Source organism: Simochromis diagramma, unplaced genomic scaffold, assembly GCF_900408965.1.
Source record: "Simochromis diagramma unplaced genomic scaffold, fSimDia1.1 OVJJ01000602.1, whole genome shotgun sequence".
In the NCBI taxonomy this organism is placed as follows: Eukaryota; Metazoa; Chordata; class Actinopteri; order Cichliformes; family Cichlidae; genus Simochromis; species Simochromis diagramma.
In genome coordinates this window covers 12,659,222-12,684,485 of record NW_024387040.1, presented here as the reverse complement: position 1 = coordinate 12,684,485, position 25,264 = coordinate 12,659,222, and the positions used below count along the sequence as shown (strand labels likewise).

Below are 25,264 nucleotides of genomic sequence, written 5' to 3'. Positions count from 1 at the left end.
AGAAAAAAGTTGCCCAGTTAAAATAGCTCAGCTAATAACGCTGTTACATGTTTCTTCATGGGGCAGGTTCAATTCAGTTCAATTCAATTCAATTTAACTCAATTCAATTCAGTTCAATTCTCATCAAAATAACAATTTAGTTGCCTAAATGTGCTCAAGATCAATATATTATCATTAGTTGGGCAATAATTTAAGACATACGACAGCATTAGCTACACATGCTTATACTTCACAGGGCCACAGGGGTAGAGACTGGCTTGTCTTGGGGGAGTCATTCCCTACCTTGTTTCCACAGGCCTTTTAAATGTAAATCCATCATATAATACTTTCTGTGTTCTCCCTTTGTCTACATGGTTTCTCTCTGGGCACTCAAACTTACTTCCTGGTGGAGCAATGGTTATCTGTCCCTCAGTGATAGCCCTGTCCAGGGTGTACCCTGCTTCTCGTCCTATCACAGCTGGGATAGTCTCCAGCCTCTCCTCCTCCTTGATTAAGACAAAGAAAATTGATGAGAGGATTATATAATTGTATAAACACAGAAAGGATTTGAAATAGCTCAATCTTCTGTGTTAATTTGCCACAAGTAAATATTAAAATTATGGGCTGGTGCTTTAAGGTTGATGGGAAAATTGTCTTTGGAGCAGATACAAAAATGCACCTGTTTCCCAGCCAGATGTTTGCAGCAGTGTTGAATGTGTGTGTTAATGTGTTCAGTGTGTATGCAGTAAATTATGCGTGCTAATGAGTGAAGGAGAGACAGATAAACTGTTATGCAGACAGACCAAATTAGTGTGTGTGCGCGTGCGCGCGCGCGCGCGCGCAAAATGTCCTCGGAGCTTCTATAAAATTTAATGACAGAATGAATTAAATTAGCGTGCAATATAACACGAACTCTCCTCTCCAGGGCTCCATCCAGCAGCTGCTGTTGAAGGCAGATCCCACGGCCCCAGATGACCAGTGTGAGGAGGACGATCCTTATGTGAGTCTGCATGAAAACACTCGAAACTGAGAAAAGTTCAGCTCCTCAAACGTCTCTAAAACACTGCAAACTTGGAACTATGGCTCCCTCTGCTGGTAGACATACCGTACTGCATAAAATTCAATTCTGACGCCCGCATACATCATTTACATTTAAACATTTAAAAGCATAAACCATCATGAATCCATTCCACCTGCTTTGGTGCAAATGAAAGTGACAGCGGGTCAAAGCAGCTAGATTTTATAATCTTGTCAAACAGCTTCCCAGAAATAGTGTCAGGTTATTTTCAGTGCTTTAGGTCAGCTTGAAACAACTGGTTTTGAAATGGCCTACTGTCACACTATATATTTTTGACTGACAAAAAGTCATTTCACACATTTTTTTTAATCATTTAGAGGTAAAACGTTAAATATGAAAATGTTCAAAATGTCATAAATTTACCTGTTTTGTAACTATAGTGGCGTTACAACATACAGGGATTGGTGTAATCATAAATACAAAGTCCAGCTTCATATGTGCTTGAAATTATTTAATTTGCTTGTAATTCCTCTTAAATCTTGGTGAGCTGCCCAGTTTTTCTTCTATTCGCTTGCCTTTAAAATCTTTAAAGAGCACTACATTTAAAGTAAATGTCTTAAATTACACGCATTATCAAGCCCACTACCGGCTATGGAGATAAATTTTCCTCAATAATATTGTCCTTTCTTGTGTTAGCAAGCTAACAAAATATACTGAGAAGGAATACGTAATCTTGTGAGACAGAGGTTATTTTTAGGAAAAGCAAAAAGAAAAAGTCATGACCTTTACAGGGTGCTGTAATATACAACATAAACAAGCTCTCTATCTCTCTCTCACTCACACACACACACACACACACACACACACACACACACACACACACACACACACACACTGACATTCCTGACCGAGCCACAGTCAGTCTGTCCTGATAATGTTGTTTAGAACATTAATCATTTCTGATATCCAGTGTTTGTTTGTTTGTTTGTTTGTTTAAATTAAAGATAAGTTTCAGTGAAAAACATCAGTAACATGTGAGTAACCGTGGGAACCAAACTCTGGAATAAAGCTGTTTTGCTTATGTGTACATTTGGCCTCTTTCCTCATTTAATTTTCACTTCCTGCAGCTAAAAACTCAGATGGAATTTTGGTCTGCTGAACTTTTCCAACTTTCTCTGTGTTTTGTCTTCTAATTCCTTTTATCCTGCTCTCCTTTTCAACTCCAGGCCTCTGGCTACGGGAGCGGTGACGATGAAGACATGGAGGGTAAAGATGAAGTGAAGAAGATTGTGGAGGAGAGAGAGTTCACCATGGTGTGTGCACTGTTGTTTTGTTTTTACCCCATTTATTTGCGCAAGCGAGTCACAAATGAAAAAGCTTCTGTCCTCTCAGTACCTGTGGAGACACCAACATGATGATATTTGCTGCCAGCTCTGTGCAATCTGTAATGAATTTATGCAAATAATATCACATTACTATGCTTAAGGAAATGGCTTCTAAAAAAGCCCACTTAAAAAAGAAAAGAAGATGGCCAATGTGTCATTGTATAGATAAGTTATGTTCCCATAGTGATTTAAAATAAACCTGTTGATTAAAACTTTAAAAACTTAACTTAATATTAAGACTCAGTCCACAAATCAATTTTTAGTTGATTTTTTTTAGTCATTTTCTGGGAACTTTAAGCTACAGAGTCAAAGACACTTGAGTTTTTGGTGATTGTCTTCCAAGAAACTAGCTAAGAAACCATCTAAAAGTGCAGATAAGAGAGATTTCAATCAGACAGATCACCATCTGTGGTCCAAGTATGACTTCACTGATGTACATGTATTTCAGTTCCTTTTGTATGAACACACAATCCAGATGTGTGCGACCTCTTCTCCAGGCAGTCTGAGCTACTTAATAAGCGTCTCCCTTGGACACTCAAAGGCCTGTCAGACGATGGATTAAAATCAAAAACTCTCTTCAGGAAAGAAAATGATTTACAGCCTTTTTTCCATCTGCAGTCATTTCTATTTATCATTCATGAGCAGGACAGCGGGCTTTTCTAGGCGTGCGGTCATGACATTTTATGATCGCAGCACATCTTGTAGACGTAATGTTGGAATAATCTAAGAAATGCGTGGAATGAGGCTGTCAGTGTGACACTGTATTTGGATCTGATCTGAGAGCAAACATTTCCTACCATCCGTGGCAAACGCTTCACTTTCTTTCTTTTTCTTGTTTGGTTGTCTGTGCACATATACAGAGACTCTTTGTTGAATTATGAAAGAAAAAAAAAAGAAAGGCTCTTTAATTAATCCACAGCTGCAGCTATAACTAGTGTGCTGTAATATCCAGATTGCAGAATATTATGCATTTAAAAATATAAAAAATATGCAGTTTAGCGCTGAATGTTGGTCTAAAGATGCACACTGATTTCTTTGTTTGTTTGTTTGTTTGTTTGTTTTACCATCGTGGTTATTAGCCAGAGCTGGCCCCCACTTACATTGTGATCCCACCTCCACCCACTGAGATGCCAACAAGCGATGACGAAGATGACGACTTTGAGGAAGGTTCTGGGCAGGAAGTGGAGGTGACCACGGTGCAAGGTAAAATGCATTCATGTAAACGTTTTAATGTGGTCTCAGGAACTCTGTCCTGTGGCAACAAACAGCAGTTATCTGCCACTTAAAATATATATATATTTTCAGAATTAGACCAGTGATATAGCAAAATTATTTCATGATTCCCTTCGTTTGTGCTGCAATTCATGAGTAAATCGGCTCCTCCTTCGTTGCATTTCCAAGAGTTTCCACCAGATGTTGCTGAAGACACAGTGTAGCTTCCTTTCCTTTGTTCGTATGATCCAATGCGCAACCTTTTCATCTGTGCTTTATTCATCAAATCCAAAGCAGTGCCATTTTTAATGTGCTCAAACATGCTTGTTTTTTCCTTTTTCTCTTTATGTTACAGCAAAGTCATTTCAGACAGGTGCTTCAGTTTCCACACCTGACACTGTAAGTCAGAATTATCTTCTGAATTTATATAACATAAATGTGTCTGTTTCAAGATATTATGGGTTAAGATCATTACAGTTTTTATATAATTAAGGCAGTTCAAACAGGTCTTTAAAGGACTGTAAAGGGGATGGTTGGTACTCTGCTGTAACTCTAGATGGGCTGGAAGTGACGTGGTTGATGAGGTTAACATTAAATGTGCTTTAAAGAGAGAGAGAGAGAGAGAGAGAGAGAGAGAGAGAGAAAACGGAAACTGTTTCCTGTAGAGCAAGTTTGTCCCACTTACTACAGCTGATGCTGCCCTATTTTTTTTCCTTTTATTTTTTTTAAATTAGTGTGACTGCAGTCTACATAAAAAAAAAATTAAAAAAAAATCCTAACTCCTTAGTCCCTCCAGGTTTATCCAGGGCAGAAAGGGGAGCCAGGCCCAGCTGGTCCCCCAGGACCTCCAGGCCCTCCAGGACCAGCCTCAGAAGAGGGACAAGGAGGGGAGCCTGGACAACGAGGCCCACAAGGACCACAGGGACCCCCAGGCACACCTGGACTTCCAGGGAAAGATGGACACCCTGTGAGTTTAACCTGCACGTTTGTGCACTGAATTTGAGGCATTCACAAGCTTCTATTTTTAAACAATTCAGACGTCCGTTCACGGAGCACAGGATGGTTTTTTTTACTCTGTTGTGTTGTCAGATTTAAACATGATTGATTTGCTTTCTGTTTTTGTCTTTTCTCCAGGGAAGCAAAGGGGAAACTGGTTCACCAGTAAGTAAAATCCTCCTAGTCTTTCAAATATATAGTTTCCTTCATGTGGAAGTTATTATTTAATGTCTCAGAGGGGAAAGCTCATGTGCACTGCCGTGATTGTCATCTCTCTCAGGGAGCAAAAGGATTTCCAGGACTACCCGGAGAGTCTGGTCCTAAGGGAGAAAAGGTAAAAACCTTCAGGGTGGTTACAGAAATTTTAACATGGACTTATAAAATTAAATATATAATTAAAGAAATAAGTAAGTAATCCTTGAAATGTAGAAAATAACACAAACTTTCTTCTGTTTCTCTCAGGGTGATCCTGGTGTTGGACTACCTGGCCCTCCGGGTCCTCCAGGACCTCCAGGGCAGCCCAGCAAGTCCTCCGTGTTCCTGGTCAGTCATTTATTCATTTTGTTCTTAGTTTAAGCAAAATCAGGTGTGTTTGATTCATACAGGGAACTAAAATTAGCTCCAGTTTATTTGTGAAATCCTTGTTTCTGTTCTGTATACTTTCATATGTGAACTTTTCATGTAGACACTGCCCATATTCTATTTCCAAATGTTGATATGAATTTGTTAGGTTGTATTTTTTCTGGTGTGATGCTAAAGCTAAGTCACATTTGTTGCAGCAGAAATCAGATCTGATGATACGCCCATCGTTTTCATTATGTTCCTCAACATTTTTACACAGCAGTGATATTCATACTGGGGATGAAAATAAATATTTTAAGTTGAAAATAAAATATTTATTTATATATTGTGGAATGAGAAAAAAAAAAGGCTCATTATGTTATAACCAACCATAAAATTTTAGTATAAGTGACTTACCTTTTGACTAAATGAGGGGTCATTGCCTTTGTGTTCATCAGGAGGGTTCTGGATTTGAAGACTTTGACAGTGACACAGAGATTATTAGGGTAAGTGAAGTTGCTTTCTCTGTCTCTGTATACTGACACTATAGTTTACCTGTTTTACAGAGCATTTTTCCCATAACTGTAATGTTTTCTTGTGTTATCAGGGTCCCCCAGGGCCTCCAGGTCCCCCAGGACTGCCAGGGCCCCCAGGATCTCCTACTGAGGACATCTTTTCTGGACTACCTGGGACTCCTGGGAAAGATGGAAGGGATGGAGCAAAGGGCGAACCTGGACTTCCTGTGAGTTTTACCTTGGTCCATTTTCTGTTAGAGCCCAATCTAAATGCAGCAGCTTAAAAATACTAAATTAACCAATATGTTTTCTACATATTGTAAACTCTAGCAGCTCAAGTATTATAGTTTATACAGGCTCAAGTTTATACAGTATTATGGTTTCTTTGGAAGGACAAGACAAACACTGAAAATGTAATTTTAGTAGATTTCACATCTGCTCTCACATAACAAACTCATTTGTCATTTGCTAATTTATGCTAAAAGTTAAACAGGAGGTATACTCTAACTCTATTAAAACTCTTTCAAAGGACCCACCTGACACACACAATAGAATTAATTAAACTCAAGAGCAGTTTTTATTCAAAACAAAACAAAACAAAAACATAATTTTGCATGAAACATTTCTGTGATTAAGGTTTTTTTGAAATGCATCTTTCTTTTAGTCTTTGCCTTCAGAACATTCATTTCTGACCTGGGTTCTGTGTTCAGGTGTCTGAGGAGTGGTTTAGTGGCTCTGGGTCTGATTCAGAGTCAGGGTCTGGTCAGGTACAATGGGCTGAAAAGACAGTATTTCCCCCAATGCCATTTAAAATGTTCATTTACTGCTTTCCTGCCATTGCTTGATGCACAGAATGAACAAAGATTGTATGTGTCTGCAGTTAAGACTTAGTGGTTCCATTTTTGAAATACATTACATACACTAGTTAAATTGTACAGTACATAAACATATCTGCCACCTCATTTTATAATCATGTGAAAAATGAAGTTTTCCCAGCACGATGAAATTCTATGAAAAATCAAGTACGTCCTTACTACTTTTTATAAGGTTAATGCTAATCAAATGCACCTGATTATTTGATCATCACAAAGTGTGACCACTTCTATAAAAGCAGAAGTTTGTAGTTTGTGGGTCTGGTGCAGTCAGGTGTGTGTTAATACAAGGTCACAATCTTCCCCAGTGTGGATGTCCCAACAATTTCACCACAAGGTCTGACCCAAGCGCCACATTTCAGACTCTACAAGCCTCAGTTAGTATATTAGATGTTAAAGTTTGTGACAGTAAGGTTGAAACAAGTGTGGCTTCTTTGGAAGGGTCACCAAGAGAAAACCTATTCTCTCTAAAAAGAACATGGCTGCACGGCTTAGGTTTGTAAAACTAATCAAGAGTTCTGGAACAATTTCTTTTGGACAGACAAGACCAAAGTAGAGAAGTCTGGTCATAAAGCGCAGCAGGACATTTGATGAAACCCAAATGCAGCATATTAGCAGAAACATCTCATACCAACTATTAAGCACAGTGGTGGAGGGGTAATGATTTGGGTTTGTTTTGCAGCCACAGGACCTGGGCACCTTGCAGTCACTGAGTCATGAACTCCTCTATATACTCAAGCATTTATTGAAAGTATTTCTCCAATGGCTAAAGCTAGGCTACACAACAGGACAATGATCCCAAGCATAGCAGCAAATCTACAATATAATTACTGAAAAAGAGAAGGATTGGGTTGTTGCAGTGGCCTGGGCTTAGTCCAGACTTCAACCTGATTGAAATTCTGTGGCCAGAACTGAGAGCCTAAACAAACGTCGTTAAATCATGTGATGTACTTTGTTTTTCACGAGACTACATAGAGGCTTGTGAAAATGTTTCATTTTCAAAAGCTTGTATTTGCACCCACACACCAGTAAATGGATCAGGCCTTTCTTTCCATTATCCTCGCAGCTTTTACGGCAGGAGCTAAAGTGATGAACAACAAGCGCTTGAATTTGGTTGCAGCTGTAGCATCTGTTGGGGGAAATGTGTCTTTTTGTTTGTTTTTTTTAAATTATAGAAGCTCTTACTAACAGTGTGAATGATGTACTCACAGGCATGGAGTATTCACTGCAAGGCTGCTTTGGTTCATGAAAGTTTTATTCACTTCAGACCAAAGAGGCTCAAGAGCTTTAATATGTTCTCATTTCAAACGGCTCGCTTTTATGAGCTCACACCAAGCAGCCCACTTTTGTCCAAAAAATCTGAATAAGAGCCACAATTACGCAAACTATGCCAACTCTGTAATACATGTACATGTTGTTCTGGTAAATCCAAATTCTTGAGGGGAAAAAAAAATTGTGTTACACTTGCAGGGAGTCAGTGGAAAAGATGGCAATCCTGGGCCTGCTGGGGAGAGAGGAGACAAGGTAAGGCTAATGATCAACATATATTGTATTGTCACTATTTAAGACATGGATTTAAGAAGAAAATCCTCTCACTGGTTTTGGCTCTCATTTGTGTGTTTTCCAATCCTCAACCTTTAGTTTTAGCCCTCTCTGATTTCCCTAGAGAAGGCCTCTAAGTGCTCTGTTAGCAAAAACAATTAGACAAAAACTCTATAACCGCCTAACACAAAGAGCCTCTTAATGAGATGCCCCAATGGACCAATAAAGCCAAAGGGGCTTGAGTGTAAACAAGTCTGTATTGCAATAGCCGCTCTGTTTTTGTTTTCATGGAAACCAGAAAGAACAACCTTTCCCCATTAAACACGAGCTAACTCTATTTCATTATGTTTTTAACAGGGCGAGCCTGGTGTGAGTGGTCAACCAGGACCAAAGGTAAGATTGTTTTGTTTTTGTTATTGTTTTTTAATCCTGTCCTGCTGGAAGGTTTTGCATTCAGACTTGTGATCTGAATGCACGGCGGTGCCGAACACATTTAGCTTTTGCAAGAACAGCTATACAGAATCTCTATAGACTCCTCTTGTTCATGTGAATCATTTATCTGCTTATTTATTCATTTATTTTTGTGTTATTTTAAATATTAATATCATATATGGATATGACGATGTCTAAGTCAAGACAGGCAAGAGGAAAAAAAAGTGGTGGTGGTTTGGATGGGGAGTAGAAATGGGATGATAGAAACAAATAGAAATGCACAATGTATCGCCAACTGCTGCATCTGTAAGAAACAAAGAACAAAACAAACATACAGCACGTGAACACAAGACATTTGATAATACACAGATACATGAATTCACAAATCTTCCTATAGTGTGTGTGTATGAGTGAGAGAGACAGAGAGAGAGAGACGGTGAGTGTGAGAAAGTCTTTGTCACAAATGTATTTCATAATGAGGGTGGGAAGCTGCAACAATACCCACCAGAAGCCTGAAGGCACGCAGAGATGGAACCAGGACAACCCCCAAGACGGCCCAAGACCTGAGGCCACACATCTCTGCAACATTCACTTGTCCATCCCAGGAGGAGAAGGAGAGAGGCCCCAGATGGGGTGCCCACAGCCAAAGGGTGAGAATCCCAGAGAACCAGAGGTAATGGGCACTCGACCCTGCTAGAGGCTGGCCACCCTGGTACGAGCCGATAGCAGGGTCCCAGGGTTCCAGTGCCCGAGGCGCCCAGGACCACCTGGCAGCGCCACTCCTCCCCGACATGGTGGAAGTCCAGGCCAACCTGTGCCACCAAGGGAGCGGGCTGACGACCTCCACCCACACACCCTGGGACCAACAAGCACCAGTAGGGACTGGCAGAAAACCACTGGCTCAGTGGGCACCCTCATTCCCCAAAATCCGCCATGATGTTAAAGAAGGTTGACCCAGGGTCAGCAATGTCAATGCCCCGGAACACGACTGAGTCTGGGTCAGCACCCACCACCCCCACCACAAAGAGTGTATTGGAGTGTGCAGTTGAAGACTCATTTGGAGATGTGTGACAAAGTGAAGGGGCAAGACTAACTGGTCTGGATCCAAGACAAGATGCACCCAACAATAGTTGTTCTGTCTCCTGGACGCTCCACACCCTTTCTCATTACATGATGAAAAACTTTGTATTGTGTTCTGATAATTATCTGGATTTTACTAGGGATCGGTGAAAATGAGTAGTTTATTTGAACAGTAAGATAATATTTTGCCCTACATTATTACATCTCCTGCTTTCCATAGAACACGTGTCAAGAAAGACAACACGGAGAACAAAAGAGACACACCACCAAGGAGACATAGATGACAGAAAAACTAGAATACAACTCAACTAAATCCTGACTAATAATAACAGCATAAGATGCTGTTTTAACATGTTTTCAATAAAACATAAGGAATCAAAAATACAAAATAAACCCATAACGCTGGGTCACAGACCAAGCCCCGGACAACATGGTGATATTCCTTTCAGGTCATTATTATCTAAATATGTTGCCCATTTCTTTTAGAAATAATTAATGAAGTTTTGTTCTTTTTTTTTTCCTTTTTTTTTTTCTGCCACCTGTCTCGTTTGGTTCTTTAGACAATAATTCTGATGGATAAAGGCCAAGAAAGATGCCCAACGGATTTACTATACCAAGTGGACCATCCCCGCCTTGCCGTACTGGTCCATTTGATTGACCTTTGTTTTTATTGTTTATTTTATTTTATTTTATTTTCAGTTGTTACATATGGGACAGACACTACTGGGGGAAAGGAAAGGGAGAAAGAAAGAGCAGGGAGGGAAAGAAGAACAGCGGGGAAGAGAGACGGAGATAAAGGGCACAAAAACAAACAAACAAACAAAAAAAAGGTGGGGGGCAAAAAATTACATATATATCAATCACCTGGATCACCTGTTGAGAGGAAAAAAAAGACAGAAAGCAAGCAAAAAAGAGAGCAATATAATAAACAACATCATTGCGATAATCTATGTGTAAATACTAAATATTGACTATTATTGCACAGCACGTAAGATCGACAGCGCACAGTGTGCTTTGAGGTAGCAGCAAAGGAAGGTGTCGTTTGTGTCCGTGAACACCTGTGTGTAAACCTGTGAGCATGAGCACACTTGTATTCAAAAGGTTCCTTCATGTAACGATCTGCTAGAGGGTGTGGGGAGCCATAGCCCCGTCCTCCAGGGCATGAAGCAGGTATGGAGGAGATCCAGGGACCAGAGACCCCCAGAAAGCAAGAGTCCAAGGAAGACCAATGGAGGGGCAACCGTGCCACTCTACCGAAAAGAGCTGAGGAGAGCCCCAGATGAGGGATCACCCAGCAGCCACGGAGCAGAAGCCAGAGAGGGTTGCAGTGATGTGCCCCTAAGCTCCACCGGCAGCCAGCTGTGCCACAGTGGACCGAGCCCCAGGCCCAGAGGCCGAGGGCACTCCACCCCCCGAAGGGGCACGACCGAGCCACAGTCACCAGTCCCCGACAAGCAGCCACCAGGAGTGAGCCGGTGCATACCTGAGCGCCCAGCCCATGAAGTTTTGTTCTTTCAATAATGATGTAATAAATCTCCAGCTCCTAATTGGTGGTGTGACTCTTTTCTGAATTTGATCGTTTGTGATATCGCTCATAATGGAGCTGCTAACTAGAAAGTAGTCTAAGCGAGATTGTGAGTGGTTTACTGGTAAAAGGAAGGTGTAATCCTTGAGAGTGATACGAACACCAAGAATTGTAAAGACCAAATTCACTCTTGTATTATTTAAGAATGATGGACTTCAAATTCCTTTGACTCACTGCTGGATTGAGCCTGTCAATTTCTAGGTTGAAGTCTCCTCCTCCTAGGTTGAAGAAGCACGCTGTCAGAAAGATCTGAGAAGGAAGAAGGGAAAAAGGAAGGAAGGAAAAACTAGCAATACACAGATACTATAAATCTGCCTTCTGAATCTGCAATAGTGTTGCTAACAGTGAAGTTTTTGGGGTTTTTTTTTTGCTTATTTATATGGCTACGCTTCTTTGTTTTGAATTGTAACAGGCTGAGAACACGGGAGGGAACTGTGGAGAAGTGAGTTAGGGTTAGTTGAAAGACTATGTCTGCCCTTGTCATTTAATTGGTGCTGAAGTTGATTGAAATGTGTTTTTTAATCTTTTTTTTAAATTACTTTTAAAACTGTCAAAGAGTAAATCGGTAGAGAGAGTCAGTAATAGAAATGTGTGCAATTTGTGTTTTTTCATTTCGTCTCACAATACTACAGCATAGCTCTGCTCACTTACCTCCCACAAAAGGTTAAGATCTGCTCATTTTGCTATTCATTATATTTGATACATTGACAAACCACCATTATCGATATTGGCAATCATAATTCTGCTCACTTTTTCTGCTTGCATTGAGGCAAATGGTTTCTTGTGCTATGTTAAAGCAACTCCTTACCTGCTAAAATATTTTTTTACTTTTAAAAGTAAAAAAAAAAAAAAACATTTTGTGTCTTTCAGGGAGATCAGGGCCCACCAGGATTCCCAGGTCTACCAGGAGCAGATGGTCCAGAAGGGCATTCTGGTCCTAGGGGTCTGCCTGGTCCTCCTGGCCCCCCAGGGCCTCCAGGAAGAAACTTCATCCCAGACTTTGAGGTATAGTGTGTTTCACTACTAAATGTATGGGGATAATATATCTAATGTTTTGTCGTTTTTATCATTAGAAAATCATAAAGAATAATATGCAACTTTAGCTGATATGAGTAGTGATTTGTTTGTAGAACTAGAGCATGATGACAAAGAGTGTATATTAACTATGCAATGTTTAACCCAATCTCCCTGTAAACACGGAAACAGTGCAAATGAATTGTCTGTGAATGCTGCAGCGTGTGTGTTATAACACAAGTTTTGATCATTAACTGTGCATAAATTTGATGTGAGCCCTCATTTCCAACAAACATGTTGGCTCATTGCTAGATGCCTTTGCACTTTTTTAGGACCTGGAAGGATCGGGGCTTCCAGCAGCGACATTACCCAGAGGTCCACAGGTACAAATGTGGCACGATTTTAGTGTCTTATCATTTTTGCATTTCACGAACAGCTGCTGTTATTACCCGAGGTTTGATTTTGGTTTGATTTTCACAGGGACCTCCAGGACTCCCAGGACTTCCAGGACCCAAGGTAAAATATTTGTGTGTGGGTCTATGTGAATGGCTCTCCCTGAAAAATGTTCTCAGGTTAAGTTGGATGGGTGAACATTTAAAGTCTAAGGCCTTGGATGGCATTCAGTGATGCATACAATAAATTGCTGTTTTTGCTAAATGCAATTTGTTTTTTTAAATCTAGATTTCTTTATTTTGTCTCCTTCATCCTTTTCATAGGGTCAAGATGGTTTTGTTGGTGTTCCAGGAAAGCCAGGACAAAAGGTTAGTCTGCTGAAGATATTAAATCAGACAAGCTTCTTGAAAGTCTGCTTGCTTTAGGTCCATAAATGACCATTAAGTAAAAGGCCTTGTGGTGAGAGGAGATGTTGGCTTTAGGCTGCATGGTGCTCTAGAAAGTAAAGATTCTGTCATCTTACAGGTTCACAGCCAACTTTTGGATTTGGATTGGAACATTATAATCAATATCATTGATTTGGTTATTTATCAGTTTTTCAGAAAGAATTCCTCAGTTTTAAGAAGACAGAAATCAAGTCACCTTTTTACATCATAATGATGCTTATTTTTCTTCATTCCTTCTGCAGGGAGAGCAGGGTGTTCCCGGGGACCCAGGCATTCCTGGTACAGATGGACTGACTGGGGCAGAGGTCAGTGATCTAAATAATTCTGACACATTTTAATAAGCAGTGTGCCCTTTTTTTTAAAGACTGATGCCTAAATAAATGATGTTCAGTCAAGCTGTAAATTATTTCAGTCTGCACTAGTTTGCATGCATCAGTGACAACAGATGTAACTCAAAAACAGCATAAAAAGCCGTAGCTTGGGTGGGGTTGGGTTGCAAAGTAGATTGCAGATGCAGCAGCAACTGGAGAGTAAGGTTAACCAACTTACAAAATGCAACAATTATATATGTGTCTTTTGTTTATGTTTTTTTAATGATTTTACCCATACTATATTTTTACTACAGACACATATTTAAGTGGCACTAAGAACTACAGCTAATGTTTAATCCTGTGTCTGTAGGGACCAAAGGGGGACAAAGGTGACCAAGGACAAAAGGTGAAACCATCAACGAGTTGCTAGACAGATACTGCATACATGCACTGCTATGTGCTGAAAGGTAAAAATGTCAACTATTTTTTTTTTTTTTTTTTTATTCCAGGGAGAGCCAGGACAGGATGGGCGTAGTTTGCCTGGGCCCCCAGGACCACCTGGACCACCAGGAACCATCATCAACCTTCAGGATGTAAGTAGTGATACTTTTGGTGACTCTACTATTTAAACATGATGATGTTTAGTGAGTCTCCGTCTTACTGTTAAAACTCCTTTTCTCTGTCTTCAGCTCTTATTGAACGACACAGATGGTGCCTTTAACTTCTCAGGGATTTTTGAAGCTCAGGGACCCGCTGTGAGTACCTGACCAAAATTCACTGAGTGTAGACCAAATGCATTCTTTCTAATAGCTACCAGAGGGCGACTCTTCTGGTTACAAAAAGTCTACTGGAATACCATCCCACTGCTGTTGCTCTTTGATTTATTTCATTATATAGATTATCAATTATTCAATTGTGAAATCTCATAATTATTTGCAGGGACCGAAGGGTCCAAAGGGTGACATGGGATTGCCAGGTTTGCAAGGACCGCCTGGACTTAAAGTAAGTGGGATGTACATACAACATGATTTGTTTTCTGTATGGACACTATAATGAAAACTATCAGGAAGTTGCTTTTTTTTTTTTTTTTTTTTTAAATGTACTTGTGTGTACACACAGGGTGAAAAGGGTGAGCCAGGATTTGTCATCTCAGCAGATGGATCCATGATGTCAGGCCTGCCTGGGCCAGTGGGACCCAAAGGATTCAAGGTTATATTGCACTTTTTAGACCTAACTCCCTGATAAAGTTTTCTGTGTATGTGTATGAAGAGTGCAGGATGGTACATAAATATAGCTTTGTTTGCAGGGAGAGAACGGTGTACCAGGGCCCCCTGGAATTCAAGTAAGTGTTGCAGAAAACCAAAGTAAATGCTAAGGAATGCTGGTTTTATTTCCACTGATATAGATTATCAGGTGCATCACTTTTTCTAATTTCCAACAGGGGCCCATTGGACCAGCGGGACACAAGGGAGAATTTGGGCTCCCTGGAAGACCAGTAAGCACCATGGACTCTCCAAACACTGTCTAATTAAGAGTAGATTAACATATTTCTGTGCATTGATTCAAAAATTAGAAGATTAAGACTAAACTAAAACAGTGCATATTTGACACGATTAGCTTTCTCCAAACTAATTTTCTCAGTTCATGCATTGAAACTCCTGTTTGATTTGGTTTTATGTTAAATTTGATCACACACTGACTTGTTCAGCAAACTATCCAACTATCCAATCTCCCAAATTTCCCTGCGGGAATTGTTGAAGTTAAAATCTATGTAACTTTCTTTTCTAAAAACTTAATTGCTTTTTGGATAACAACTCTCCTTCTCTGTAGGGTCGCCCAGGCCTCATGGGACCCAAAGGAGAGAAAGGGGACTCTCGAGGCCTGCCAGTGAGTCACGCTTTACGGTTTCTATGTATGAATATTGTGCACCTGGTTTTGATCATAATCTTCAAATGAAGCATAGGTTGCTTTGATTTCCTTGTGCCAGTTTGGCAAAGAGTTTCATTTCAGTTTTTTCAGTTTTGTCTTTTCTTCTTTTACTCTTCATAGGGACCTCCCGGCCCTCCCGGCCCACCGGGGCGCCCAGGAATATTCACCTGCCCCAAAGGAGTAAACACTTTTAATTTTTTACACAGTTCTTGTCAATTGTCACCTTAAATTATGTGTTTTATTTGCTCACTGTTTCCTTTTCTTCCTAAAGACAGTGTTCCCTATACCCCCCAGACCACACTGCAAAACACCCGTAGGTTTCTGACCGTACAGCTGCACTGTATACTAATAAAGCATAATAAATCGACAGCTTTAGTGCAGCCTGTGTTAAAGAGCTTTATGTAAAATCCCACTGGTAAAATTAGATTTGTATTGTGGAATATTGATTTCGCACAAAGTCTGTCTGCTTATCTGCAGTGCATACTTGATTTTTCTCTGACACAGGCTGCATAAAAGTCAGCATGTAAATGAATTATCCATCGGACTTTAGAGTGAATGCTGAGCCGACTCTGAAGTGCATCTTGATCAAACCTCATGTGCACAAAAGTACAAAACTTTTTTTGTGGGCTACCACGCCATTTTTTTTTCTCTCTTCACACCGTCCTCTGCTTTTCCTTCTGTGTACCGATAACACGCATGTTTTTCATTGTAACACCTTTTATCACTCAAAACATTTTAACAGCTGCTCCAAAATATCCCTGCATGATGCATTTCAAGTCTGTAAAGATGAAGGCTAAGTGCAGGAAACAAAAGGAGGTAGTTATAAAGTCGCACCTGTAGAAAATCTGCATGTGTTTGCAGTTGCTGATCAAGTGTAGTGTTAACATGCAAAACGGGGGTATCAGTACTATAATGTATTGTAAACTGACAAGGAATTGTGTCACTGCCTGTTGTTAATCTGCATTTTTTCTGTTATTTCAGCTTAATTCAAATGGAACCATTGCAGCTGGTAGGTTTGGTCACCTTATCTGTTTCCTGTAAATTAAACATCAACTAATTATGGAAATAGTTTGCCAGAGACTGCCTTTACACTCAAAATACTTTTAATAAACATACCCAAAGTTGCAGAGTATTTACAGTACATTTTGTTGTCTCAAAGGTAACTGTCAGACAGGAATAAAAGGGGAGAAGGGAGAGAGGGGACTTCCAGGGATACCGGCTCCACCAAGTGAGTTAAAAATGTCTTCCTTAGTATTAAAATAAAAACACTAAATATATTAAGAATTATCAGAGAGAAAAATCAATCTTAATATAAAGGAGGTTTAAAAAGGGTAATTTATGTAGCTTTTTAACCTGCTGTGATTCAAGAATAAAAGTGTTGTTTGTTTGTTTTTGTTTCTCCTCTAGTGTCATATAATCAAAGAGGAGGCTGGGTAAGTTTTATAAGGGAAAAACAAAGGTTGCTCTTTTCTCTTTTTTTGTTATGGAATATGTGCTTGAATTTTAACCACAAATTGTATTTAAAAGGTGAATATAGCCATTTGTTTTGTGGATTTATGATCAGGTTGTAAGAATATGTCTAAAATATTCTGAAAGCTAAGTCGGGTGAAGACATAAAAGAAAATATTAGTGGTAAACCAGTTGGAGACAGTTAAGCTGGAAATATATAGGCAGATACTTTATAGCAACTTCATTCAAATATTCTAAGGAAATGTAGAGTTCATACTGGATGACAAAAAAAAAGAAAGAAAAAATCCCACAAATCATTATCATGGATTTTGAACATTTTTTAACTACTGAATGACAAAAATGGCTCAAAAGTATTTTTAACAATTAAAATTTGCCCCAGTTGTAGCTTTACTGCTTGTTACAAGTGGAAAAAAGTGGTTATCAGTTATCAATGAATGATTTGAGACTTATGTCATGTAAAGAAAGAGAATTCAGTGCCAAATTATTAGTTAATTTTAGCAAACTTTATTAACAACGTTCAACCACATGTGCTGACTGTATAACAGCAAAGGCAGATGCTAATAAGTACTTAGTAACATTCAATACTAGAATTTCACTCACTTGAATTGGACCACAAACTTGTTGGACAGGTTGTTAATACAATTCAGCAGACCTTTTAAATCATTTTAAATACTCATATAAAAAAATACTCCAAAACATACCAACAGGAGTTCTGGCATTTGAAGCCTAGCAGGGAGCTGGTTGCTACAGCCATGTTTGTCTACTTCTGCCTGTCAGTGAAGTCAACCACACTCCAGATAGAATTAAACTTTAATAGAAATTTAACAAGTTGTGAAAACGGTTTCAGCCCATGTAGAGTTGTTGGGGAAAGTTGGCTGCGTAAACTGCAACCATGTTTTGTACCAGACTTGATTTCTGCTCTAAAGTTGGTGTTTTTACATGGGAGTCTTTATAGATTGACTTACTTTTCGAAGTCTTTAAGTAGACATTTAAAGGACTGTAGTTTTTGGCACTTAATCATTTTTCAGTCAGCAGTTGGTTACTGTGCGATGGTTTTGCCTGTGTATGCACTAATAGGTGATGAATGGTGACCAGGGAATCAAAGGGGAAAAGGGAGAGGCGGGATTCCCGGGGATTTCAGGTATCCCTGGAAGATCAGGACCCGTGGTAAGTTTTATGCATCATGGTATATTTTTGAAAGAATAAACCTTAAAGTGTTAGTAATTCTGTCCTTTATATATTTTAGGGGCCCAAAGGAGAATCAGTGGTCGGTCCCCCTGGCCCCCCTGGGCCGCCAGGGCCTCCTGGTATACCAGGCTATGGCAAGCCTGGTCTTGTTGGACCTCCTGGGCCACCAGGACCTCCAGGGCCCTCTGGGTCATCCTTGAGATATGGTTCAGGTAAAACTCATTTAACTGCAAATATAATAAATATAATCGTCTGAAGGATGTATAGTTACTGTAACTAATGAAACAAAAGAATCACTTACAATATTCTACATGGAAGATACTGAGATCTTTGTTATTGCAGGTCTGACCATTGCTGGTCCCCCAGGCCCTCCTGGACCTCCTGGACCACCTGGACCTGCTAGTCCTTCAAGTAACACAGCGTCTGTAAGTCAGTTTATCTGTGGCTGAGCTATATATTAATATAACACCAGACCCGTGATTCTCCTAACTGATTTTTTTCTGCGCATTTTGTACTTTTCCACATTTGCTTCTCAGCTGAAAACATTTTCGACTCGTGAGAGTATGATGCAGCAAACAGTGAAAGATGCAGAAGGCACTCTGGCATTTGTTACAACGACAGGAAGTCTCTTCCTTAAAGTTTCCCAGGGATGGAAAGAGATCCAGGTACTAATTTACAATGGTGCGTTATCAGTTTGGTAAAATCGGTTTACAGAAATACTTTCATGTTCATATTAGTACACTGGTCACAGAACAAACTGCTCTCCATCATGATCATGAATAACACATCTCACCTGCTCAACGTCACCCTAATGAGGCAGCAGAGCTCATTCTCACTCATACTGATTTAACCCTTCTCCCATAACGCTTCAGGAAATCCTTTCTACCTTTCTATGTGAAACTGTACAGTAACTCTTCTTTCTGTGACAGGTGAACACACCGGTCAGACATAAACTTCCACACACATATTTCTGTATTATACCCGCTCTTGCAGCAGTTTCTTGGATTTCTAGTGTACATATTATTAATTCAATTCACACTACTCTCTTGCACAATATCAGTCTTACTTTTTACTCTTCTTTAACTTAACCTCTTTTTATTTTTTATTTTCTTTGGGTTTTTTTTTATCACTGTTGTATATGTGAACTTTTTGGTTAAACTCACACTATAAGATTCTCCCTCTGCACCTGTGCCACTTCAACTACACTGTTTATTTTTTTTTAGATTTCTTTGTCCTGCTGCTGTAAGACAATAATTACCTTTGTAGGATCAATAACATCTTTCTCGCTCTCTCTCTCTAAATAGCTAAGGTCAATGCACTGGAACATGTGATTTAACTGCAGAAAGTTCAGAATAAGAGGCACTTGATCCTTTTAGTCTGATATTTGGACTTGTATAGATGCTGGAAACAGTTTTTTGAGGTCCAAGTTTTTTTTCCATTAAACTAATAAATGATTAATGAGCTGCAAACAGGAAAAAAAACAGAAAATATTACTGAATCAAATCATTATTATTGATTTAAGGGCAACGTGAACTCAAATACATCAACTTTTGGTATATATTTTCCTAACTTTATACTTCTGTTTTGTTCACACAGCTTGGCAGCCTGATCTACCTCGCCAATAACATTATCCCACAAGATGAGGTACTTATTGCATAACCTGTCAATATAAAAAAAATGCCTTTGTGGAATTTGGTGTTAGAGTATTCATCTCTCTAACATTGATTTTCAATGATTCATTTAGCCTCGAGCCTCACATCATGTAAGAGGAGACACCATACAAAGAATACACTCTGTTAAAGGCAGGGTGAGTGCTTAATTATCATCGAAGCCCTTGTGAAGAGATTTGTTTTTAGTTGTCTCTTGAACAACCTCGGATTAACACTGATCTGTTCCGTCTTCTCCCTGAAGCTCAACCTGGTGGCGTTGAACCAGCCTCACTCAGGGGACATGATGGGGCTTGACATGGCTGACCGGATGTGCTTCGAGCAGGCCAAGGCGATGGGTTTGGCTCCCAACTACCGTGCCTTCATTTCATCCCACAGACAAGACCTGGTTCACGTTGTCTATCCAGGTTTCCGGCAGACTCTGCCAGTTACCAACCTCAGAGTGAGTGCTGCTTTTTACTGTCAAACAACCACTAGCATCAAAATTTCATCATGTCCGAAGCATATATTTTTTAAATGTATCGAACCCGTTATGTCTGACCACAGGGAGACATGATGTTTAGGAATTGGCGCTCAATTTTCACTGGCAATGGGGGGCCGATCAATACCAGGATACCCATCTACTCCTTTGATGGCCGGGATGTCTTAGCTGACCCCTTCTGGTTTGTACACTTCATTTACTGAATTTGTTTCTTGGAGTCTGTTCATCTGTCTACAGCAGTGATATTTTCTGTTCTCTTTGCATTAGGCCTCAGAAGAGTGTTTGGCACGGCTCTACCAGCCAGGGGCTCCGCGCAACAGACAAGCACTGCGAGACATGGCGAGCAGACCATGTATCCGTCATGGGCCAGTCATCAAGCCTGACCTCAGGTCTGCTCATGGGTCAGGAGACTCGAAGCTGTTCCAACGAGTACATTGTCCTGTGCATTGAGACCCACAAAAACCCGTAAACCACCCTGTCCCTGAATACCACTCATGCAAGGAAACCCATCCGAGCCTCCACTGAAGTTAAAACCTCTGGAAAAAGATCTGAGCACCCCTCTTGGAAAAACAATGTCGCTTTCTGCACATCTTTGGTTCTACGTGTAGCATTTTGTGTTCTTTTTTTTTTTTCCGACTCCACTTTCACACTTACAACATGAATGTTACTAATTCTGACACCTTTCCCTCTACTGGCATCACACAAAGGGTTTGAGGCAGTAACAAACTGCTGATATCAGCAAGGTATCTCCTGGGAAGGTAAGCTAATATTAGGTTGTTGCTACACTCTGGAGCTGAAACTAGTTTGTGAACTGCTTAGCAAAGAAATGAATAGAAACGACCCTTTGTGTTGTAAAGCAATCCAAAAGATTTCCAACTTGGCATATACAATACTGTAAAACCCAGGACAGATGCTAACATGGGCTGCTAATCTTTTTAGCATCCTTCGTACTTAATAGTCTAACATCTCAAATGCAATGTGCTAAGGATTTAGTCATGTTAAAATGATACACGCAGCACCCAGAGTTTTGTTTTGTTTTTTCAAGAAAGGTGGCAACAAGACACATCTGTGTTATATTATGTGAACCATACATAAAGTAACACTCATGGGTTTTCCCCTCAGTTGTGCAGGCGTGTTGAGGATGAGAGAGGTCCTTTTTTTTTCGTAGTTCTTCAGGAGACTGGAAGTAAAGGCTGAGGTTGGCTGCAGGAACCTGCACCTGCCCTGAAGCGTGGCAGTCCAAAGACTTTTCCAATGGAAGTGTAAAAGGCAACTTACATATTTTTTTTTCTATGTTTACAGGTTGTCTTGAAAGGTTTTAAACCAATTCAGGAAAAAAAAAAAGTTCTATTAAGACCAGAACTCTTCACAAACAACACGTCCCTCGGACAACCAGTGTTGCCACCAAAGTAACTTTTGATGCACTGTACTTCATTTTTGATATTTTCTAGTTCAATATTTTCATTCTTTAAAACGTGTTTGTCTTGTAGCTTTTTCATCTTATCAGCTCTTTCTCTTAAGGGTATTTAATTTAAATTCAATGATTTATTTATACTGTCACAGCACATAACAAGAAATCAGATGGTTAAATTTAAGAATGTAATTTATCATGTGTTGTTTGTCAAATGACTGTTTCTTCTAACTTTTTGCCTGTTTTCTTTCTTTTTTTATTTTCATATGTTGTCTTTTCATTGTTTTTTTTCTCAAGTTTGGAGAATTCTGGAGAACATTAGCGACATCAAAAATAATTTCCATCCACTGTAAAAGTGCCATTAAAACAAATCATTCAGTTTTATGTTGGAAAGAAACCCTAGAAACTGTCTAAGGTCAAAAGTGAAAGCATGTGTTTTGTATAGATATTGGTGCTTTATGTTGAATAAAGACTTTTCATAACTTGTGTTTCTTTCATTCTTATTTTAGAAAAAAAATAAATCCTGTGGTTATTTAATCTGCTTCAAGATTTTGATTTTATAGCACAAAGACTTTATGCATTGGTTCAGTTGTATCACTGCTGTCAACCTGCCAATTAAGAAAGATGTGTTTGCTAATTCAAGTCAGTGCATGATGCTGTTAATATTAGAGCGTGACCAATACAGGATTTTTTAGACCATATCTGATATTTGATTTTAGAAATCAGATATATTGAATTTATATTTTTAAGACACATGAAAGATAAGCAAATTTGAAAATTATTATGTGTAGTTATGTATTTATTGTTTACGATGTTTCCAGCTTTACTTGGATCTGTTGGATGAGGTGCTTGTGGCGTTGCAAATTCTCTGTTTTACTTTGCTGAGTGCCTTGTGGTGGATAAACCATGCATCCTCAACAATCATAATATGACTGAAGGGTGTTTCTCTCATCTCTTCTCAGCTTTCTTGCCTTTTTAATTTCCGTTTATTTATTTGATTTGTTATAGATGTTAACCGTCATATGTTGGCAAATAGCTAGCGTCAATTCTAATATATTAACCTTCCTGATGTAAATCGCGCTTTATTATTGGCCATCTGGAAATATCATAACATGTATTTTAGTCATAAGAAATTGAAGTTTCCAGTCCTTTTCAAGGTAATATTTTAAAGTTGTCAACTCACACCTACCCCAGACTGTTCACTGGGGAAAACCTTTAGTTAGCAAGACAAAGGGTTATAAGTATAATGACCCCTGCCTGCTGCCTATTGCTGAGGGGAACTCAAGATGGAACAGAGTTCAGCCCCTGTCTATGACACTGGTTCCAAAGTTCTCAGAAATGCATTGATATTAGCCTGACTATATCTAGGTAATCTCTGAGGATCTCTGTTCTGATCAGTTTGGAAACTGTGGTGGAGAGCAGGTGACTAGAAGTGCTATCCATCATGAGGTTTCCTACTAGCCTTGTCACCACCTACTGGATGGAACATGGGGCCCCTTCCAGGGCAGACTGATTCACTTATTTTGCCACAGGGACAGATTTTAAAGGGCTTTTTTTTTTTTTTTTACAGCACCTTGCAGTTTGTGGTGCAATAACATAGGGATTTCTCAACTTGGCTGGTGGTATAAATAAAGTATGTAGTATCTTACACTAAACACAGATATTGAATCAGTTATGTACAGCAGCAGTTCAGGCACATAAACAAACAGTAGAAAACAGATGACGCACAGAGGAAGAGGTGCTTCTGCACCCGTGACATTGTGCATGACTTTCAAAATCAAGCTTTCATGCACTTCACTTTTTAACACAGCTAATTTGAAGTCCTGATGGATGTTTTGCTTCTTGTATGATTATTGAATAAAATAATCTTGAGTTTAGAAGAAATGTTAATTTGCTGCAGCCCTACCACTCCATACCTTCAGTAGTAATAGTTATGCTATAAGTACCTTTGCTGCACTGAATGTCATTCTGAGTTAGCGTTGCACTGGAGGTTAAAGGCTTTGCAAACACAATCTAAATATGGTTCTTCAAACAAAGGTTACAAAGATCTGGCACGGAAGGAAAAGCTAACCAAATAGCCAAACCCCTTTGCCTTCACATAATAGAGCAGTAGTTGTGGGGTAATAGAGTTTGCTCTTATTTTTTACTTTGACAGCTTTTGCAAGTCTTTTGGACATGAAGGCATTCAAGGTGCTGTGACACTGTTACACTTTTATTTTTGTGTAAGTTCAGTGTAAGTGTGCTTAATCAGTTGCTTTAACTTTATTTAAAGGTTCTGTTTGCGCTTCTCCTGACTGCAGCAACAATTGACGGTCAGTCTTTTCATGTTGGCAAGTGCCCGAAGCCATCTGTTCAAGAAGACTTCAACGTTACAAAGGTATAATATTGAATTATTAGTGCTATTAATGACTACATTCTGCTGAACTTTGATTTCTAACCTTAAACTGTGTGCAGGGTGTTCAGCTCTATTAGGCCTCGCTTTATTTTATGTTTTAGGTTAATTGGAGGTAGTTGTTTTAATGAAGGAAAACACTGTTACTGGTGGACTCCGTGTGGTCATAAAATAAGAAGAAAATTTCTTCTGTCTTTAGTATATGGGTACCTGGTACGAAATTGAGAAGCTTCCAGCTGTGTTTGAAAGAGGAACATGCAACCAAGCTACATACAGTCTTCAGTCCGATGGAACAGTCAAAGTTCACAATGCGGAGCTCCTGTAAGGTTTCAGCTGTTCTTCTGCTTTGCAAAAAATTATTATTTTTGGCCAAAAATGTGCCTATAACTATCTAGGTGAAACTACTACCCTACCCTGCAAAGGAATAAATATTGATTGGTGTCACCCCATGTGCTCTTGTCTAAATTACAGGTCTGATGGGACGATAAACTCGATTGAGGGAGTTGCCAAAGTTAAAGAACCATCTCAACCTGCTGTTCTAAGTGTCAACTTCTTTAAAGGTACTTTTTTGAACACAGCTTGTATATTTTAATGAAATAAAAATATAAATACAAAGTACTTTCAATGGTACTTTTTTTAAAATATACAATCTGTGTCTATATCCAGGTGTTGCAGATGGTCCCTACTGGGTGCTCTCCACAGATTACCAGTCCTATTCTTTGGTGTACTCTTGTTCTGACTTCTTTGGAGTTTTTAACATTGACTTTGCCTGGATCCTGGCTCGCACTCGTACGCTGACTGAGGATGTCATCAAACAGTTACATGAGAAGCTGACTGCTGCGGGTGTCAATGTAAATCGCCTTGAAGTCTCCAACCAGACTGCTTGTGATGTTATGGTTATGACCTGACCTTATCTGACCTCTAAAAATTGAACTAAAAAACTACAAAGTGCTGATTACCTGTTTGAGCTGTAATAATAATAATAATAATAATGGATTGCATTTATATAGCGCTTTTTGGGGCCCTCAAAGCGCTTTACAATTCCACTATTCATTCACTCTCACATTCATACACTGGTGGAGGCAAGCTACAGTTGTAGCCACAGCTGCCCTGGGACTATGATATAAATGTGTTGATAAAATTTCAGAATATGATAAATAAAATGCAAACACTTAATAGAAGCTAAGCTACTCTTCGATGCATGACTCTTTTTTTGCATTCTGGCGAAGTTTTTTCCCTTTTTCCCACCTTTTCAGTATTAGCTTATTGTGTAAAGGCGTTTAATTTGACTAAAAATAGAATATCATCCATCTAACAGCATGAATACAACTTTAAATACTGTCAAAATGGGATGCAGTTAAATATGTTTATTCACTTAGATTTTT

At 39.4% G+C, this 25,264-nt stretch overlaps 2 protein-coding genes across 5 annotated transcripts in view; both read left to right on the top strand.

The window, feature by feature from the left end:
- Window positions 1–21,969, top strand: part of LOC120741187 (collagen alpha-1(XVIII) chain-like) — a 128,735-nt gene extending 106,766 nt beyond the window's left edge. For 2 of the 4 annotated variants that reach the window (XM_040043913.1, XM_040043914.1), the window contains exons 6-44: window positions 905–979; window positions 2,224–2,310; window positions 3,462–3,585; window positions 3,950–3,993; window positions 4,382–4,561; window positions 4,729–4,755; window positions 4,871–4,924; window positions 5,053–5,133; window positions 5,610–5,657; window positions 5,759–5,893; window positions 8,009–8,062; window positions 8,438–8,473; window positions 12,048–12,182; window positions 12,524–12,574; window positions 12,672–12,707; window positions 12,908–12,952; window positions 13,273–13,335; window positions 13,712–13,747; window positions 13,851–13,934; window positions 14,031–14,096; window positions 14,281–14,343; window positions 14,461–14,550; window positions 14,648–14,683; window positions 14,783–14,836; window positions 15,172–15,228; window positions 15,391–15,450; window positions 15,542–15,583; window positions 16,252–16,279; window positions 16,430–16,498; window positions 16,678–16,703; window positions 17,818–17,907; window positions 17,987–18,140; window positions 18,271–18,353; window positions 18,465–18,593; window positions 19,525–19,572; window positions 19,673–19,735; window positions 19,840–20,037; window positions 20,142–20,257; window positions 20,344–21,969. In XM_040043913.1, the coding sequence (XP_039899847.1) occupies window positions 905–979; window positions 2,224–2,310; window positions 3,462–3,585; window positions 3,950–3,993; window positions 4,382–4,561; window positions 4,729–4,755; window positions 4,871–4,924; window positions 5,053–5,133; window positions 5,610–5,657; window positions 5,759–5,893; window positions 8,009–8,062; window positions 8,438–8,473; window positions 12,048–12,182; window positions 12,524–12,574; window positions 12,672–12,707; window positions 12,908–12,952; window positions 13,273–13,335; window positions 13,712–13,747; window positions 13,851–13,934; window positions 14,031–14,096; window positions 14,281–14,343; window positions 14,461–14,550; window positions 14,648–14,683; window positions 14,783–14,836; window positions 15,172–15,228; window positions 15,391–15,450; window positions 15,542–15,583; window positions 16,252–16,279; window positions 16,430–16,498; window positions 16,678–16,703; window positions 17,818–17,907; window positions 17,987–18,140; window positions 18,271–18,353; window positions 18,465–18,593; window positions 19,525–19,572; window positions 19,673–19,735; window positions 19,840–20,037; window positions 20,142–20,257; window positions 20,344–20,545 (3,069 nt within the window). In that variant the 3' untranslated portion in view covers window positions 20,546–21,969. The remainder of the gene's footprint in view (window positions 1–904; window positions 980–2,223; window positions 2,311–3,461; window positions 3,586–3,949; window positions 3,994–4,381; window positions 4,562–4,728; window positions 4,756–4,870; window positions 4,925–5,052; window positions 5,134–5,609; window positions 5,658–5,758; window positions 5,894–8,008; window positions 8,063–8,437; window positions 8,474–12,047; window positions 12,183–12,523; window positions 12,575–12,671; window positions 12,708–12,907; window positions 12,953–13,272; window positions 13,336–13,711; window positions 13,748–13,850; window positions 13,935–14,030; window positions 14,097–14,280; window positions 14,344–14,460; window positions 14,551–14,647; window positions 14,684–14,782; window positions 14,837–15,171; window positions 15,229–15,390; window positions 15,451–15,541; window positions 15,584–16,251; window positions 16,280–16,429; window positions 16,499–16,677; window positions 16,704–17,817; window positions 17,908–17,986; window positions 18,141–18,270; window positions 18,354–18,464; window positions 18,594–19,524; window positions 19,573–19,672; window positions 19,736–19,839; window positions 20,038–20,141; window positions 20,258–20,343) is intronic. The other 2 variants (XM_040043915.1, XM_040043916.1) reach the window with 2 other exon arrangements.
- Window positions 21,970–23,554: 1,585 nt separating this feature from the next.
- Window positions 23,555–25,090, top strand: LOC120741191 (apolipoprotein D-like). Its single transcript, XM_040043924.1, has 5 exons — window positions 23,555–23,677; window positions 23,760–23,864; window positions 24,079–24,200; window positions 24,351–24,439; window positions 24,546–25,090. Exons 1-5 carry the CDS (start codon window positions 23,663–23,665, stop codon window positions 24,785–24,787), a joined length of 573 nt encoding a protein of 190 aa, XP_039899858.1. The 5' UTR covers window positions 23,555–23,662; the 3' UTR covers window positions 24,788–25,090.
- The last annotated feature ends 174 nt before the right edge of the window (window positions 25,091–25,264 follow it).

Bases quoted from the DNA above. Each gene is read 5' to 3' on its own strand.
- LOC120741191 (XM_040043924.1), top strand. The intron at 23,865-24,078 runs GTATAATATTGA...TTCTGTCTTTAG, and splicing joins AAGACTTCAACGTTACAAAG to TATATGGGTACCTGGTACGA. The intron at 24,440-24,545 runs GTACTTTTTTGA...GTCTATATCCAG, and splicing joins AAGTGTCAACTTCTTTAAAG to GTGTTGCAGATGGTCCCTAC.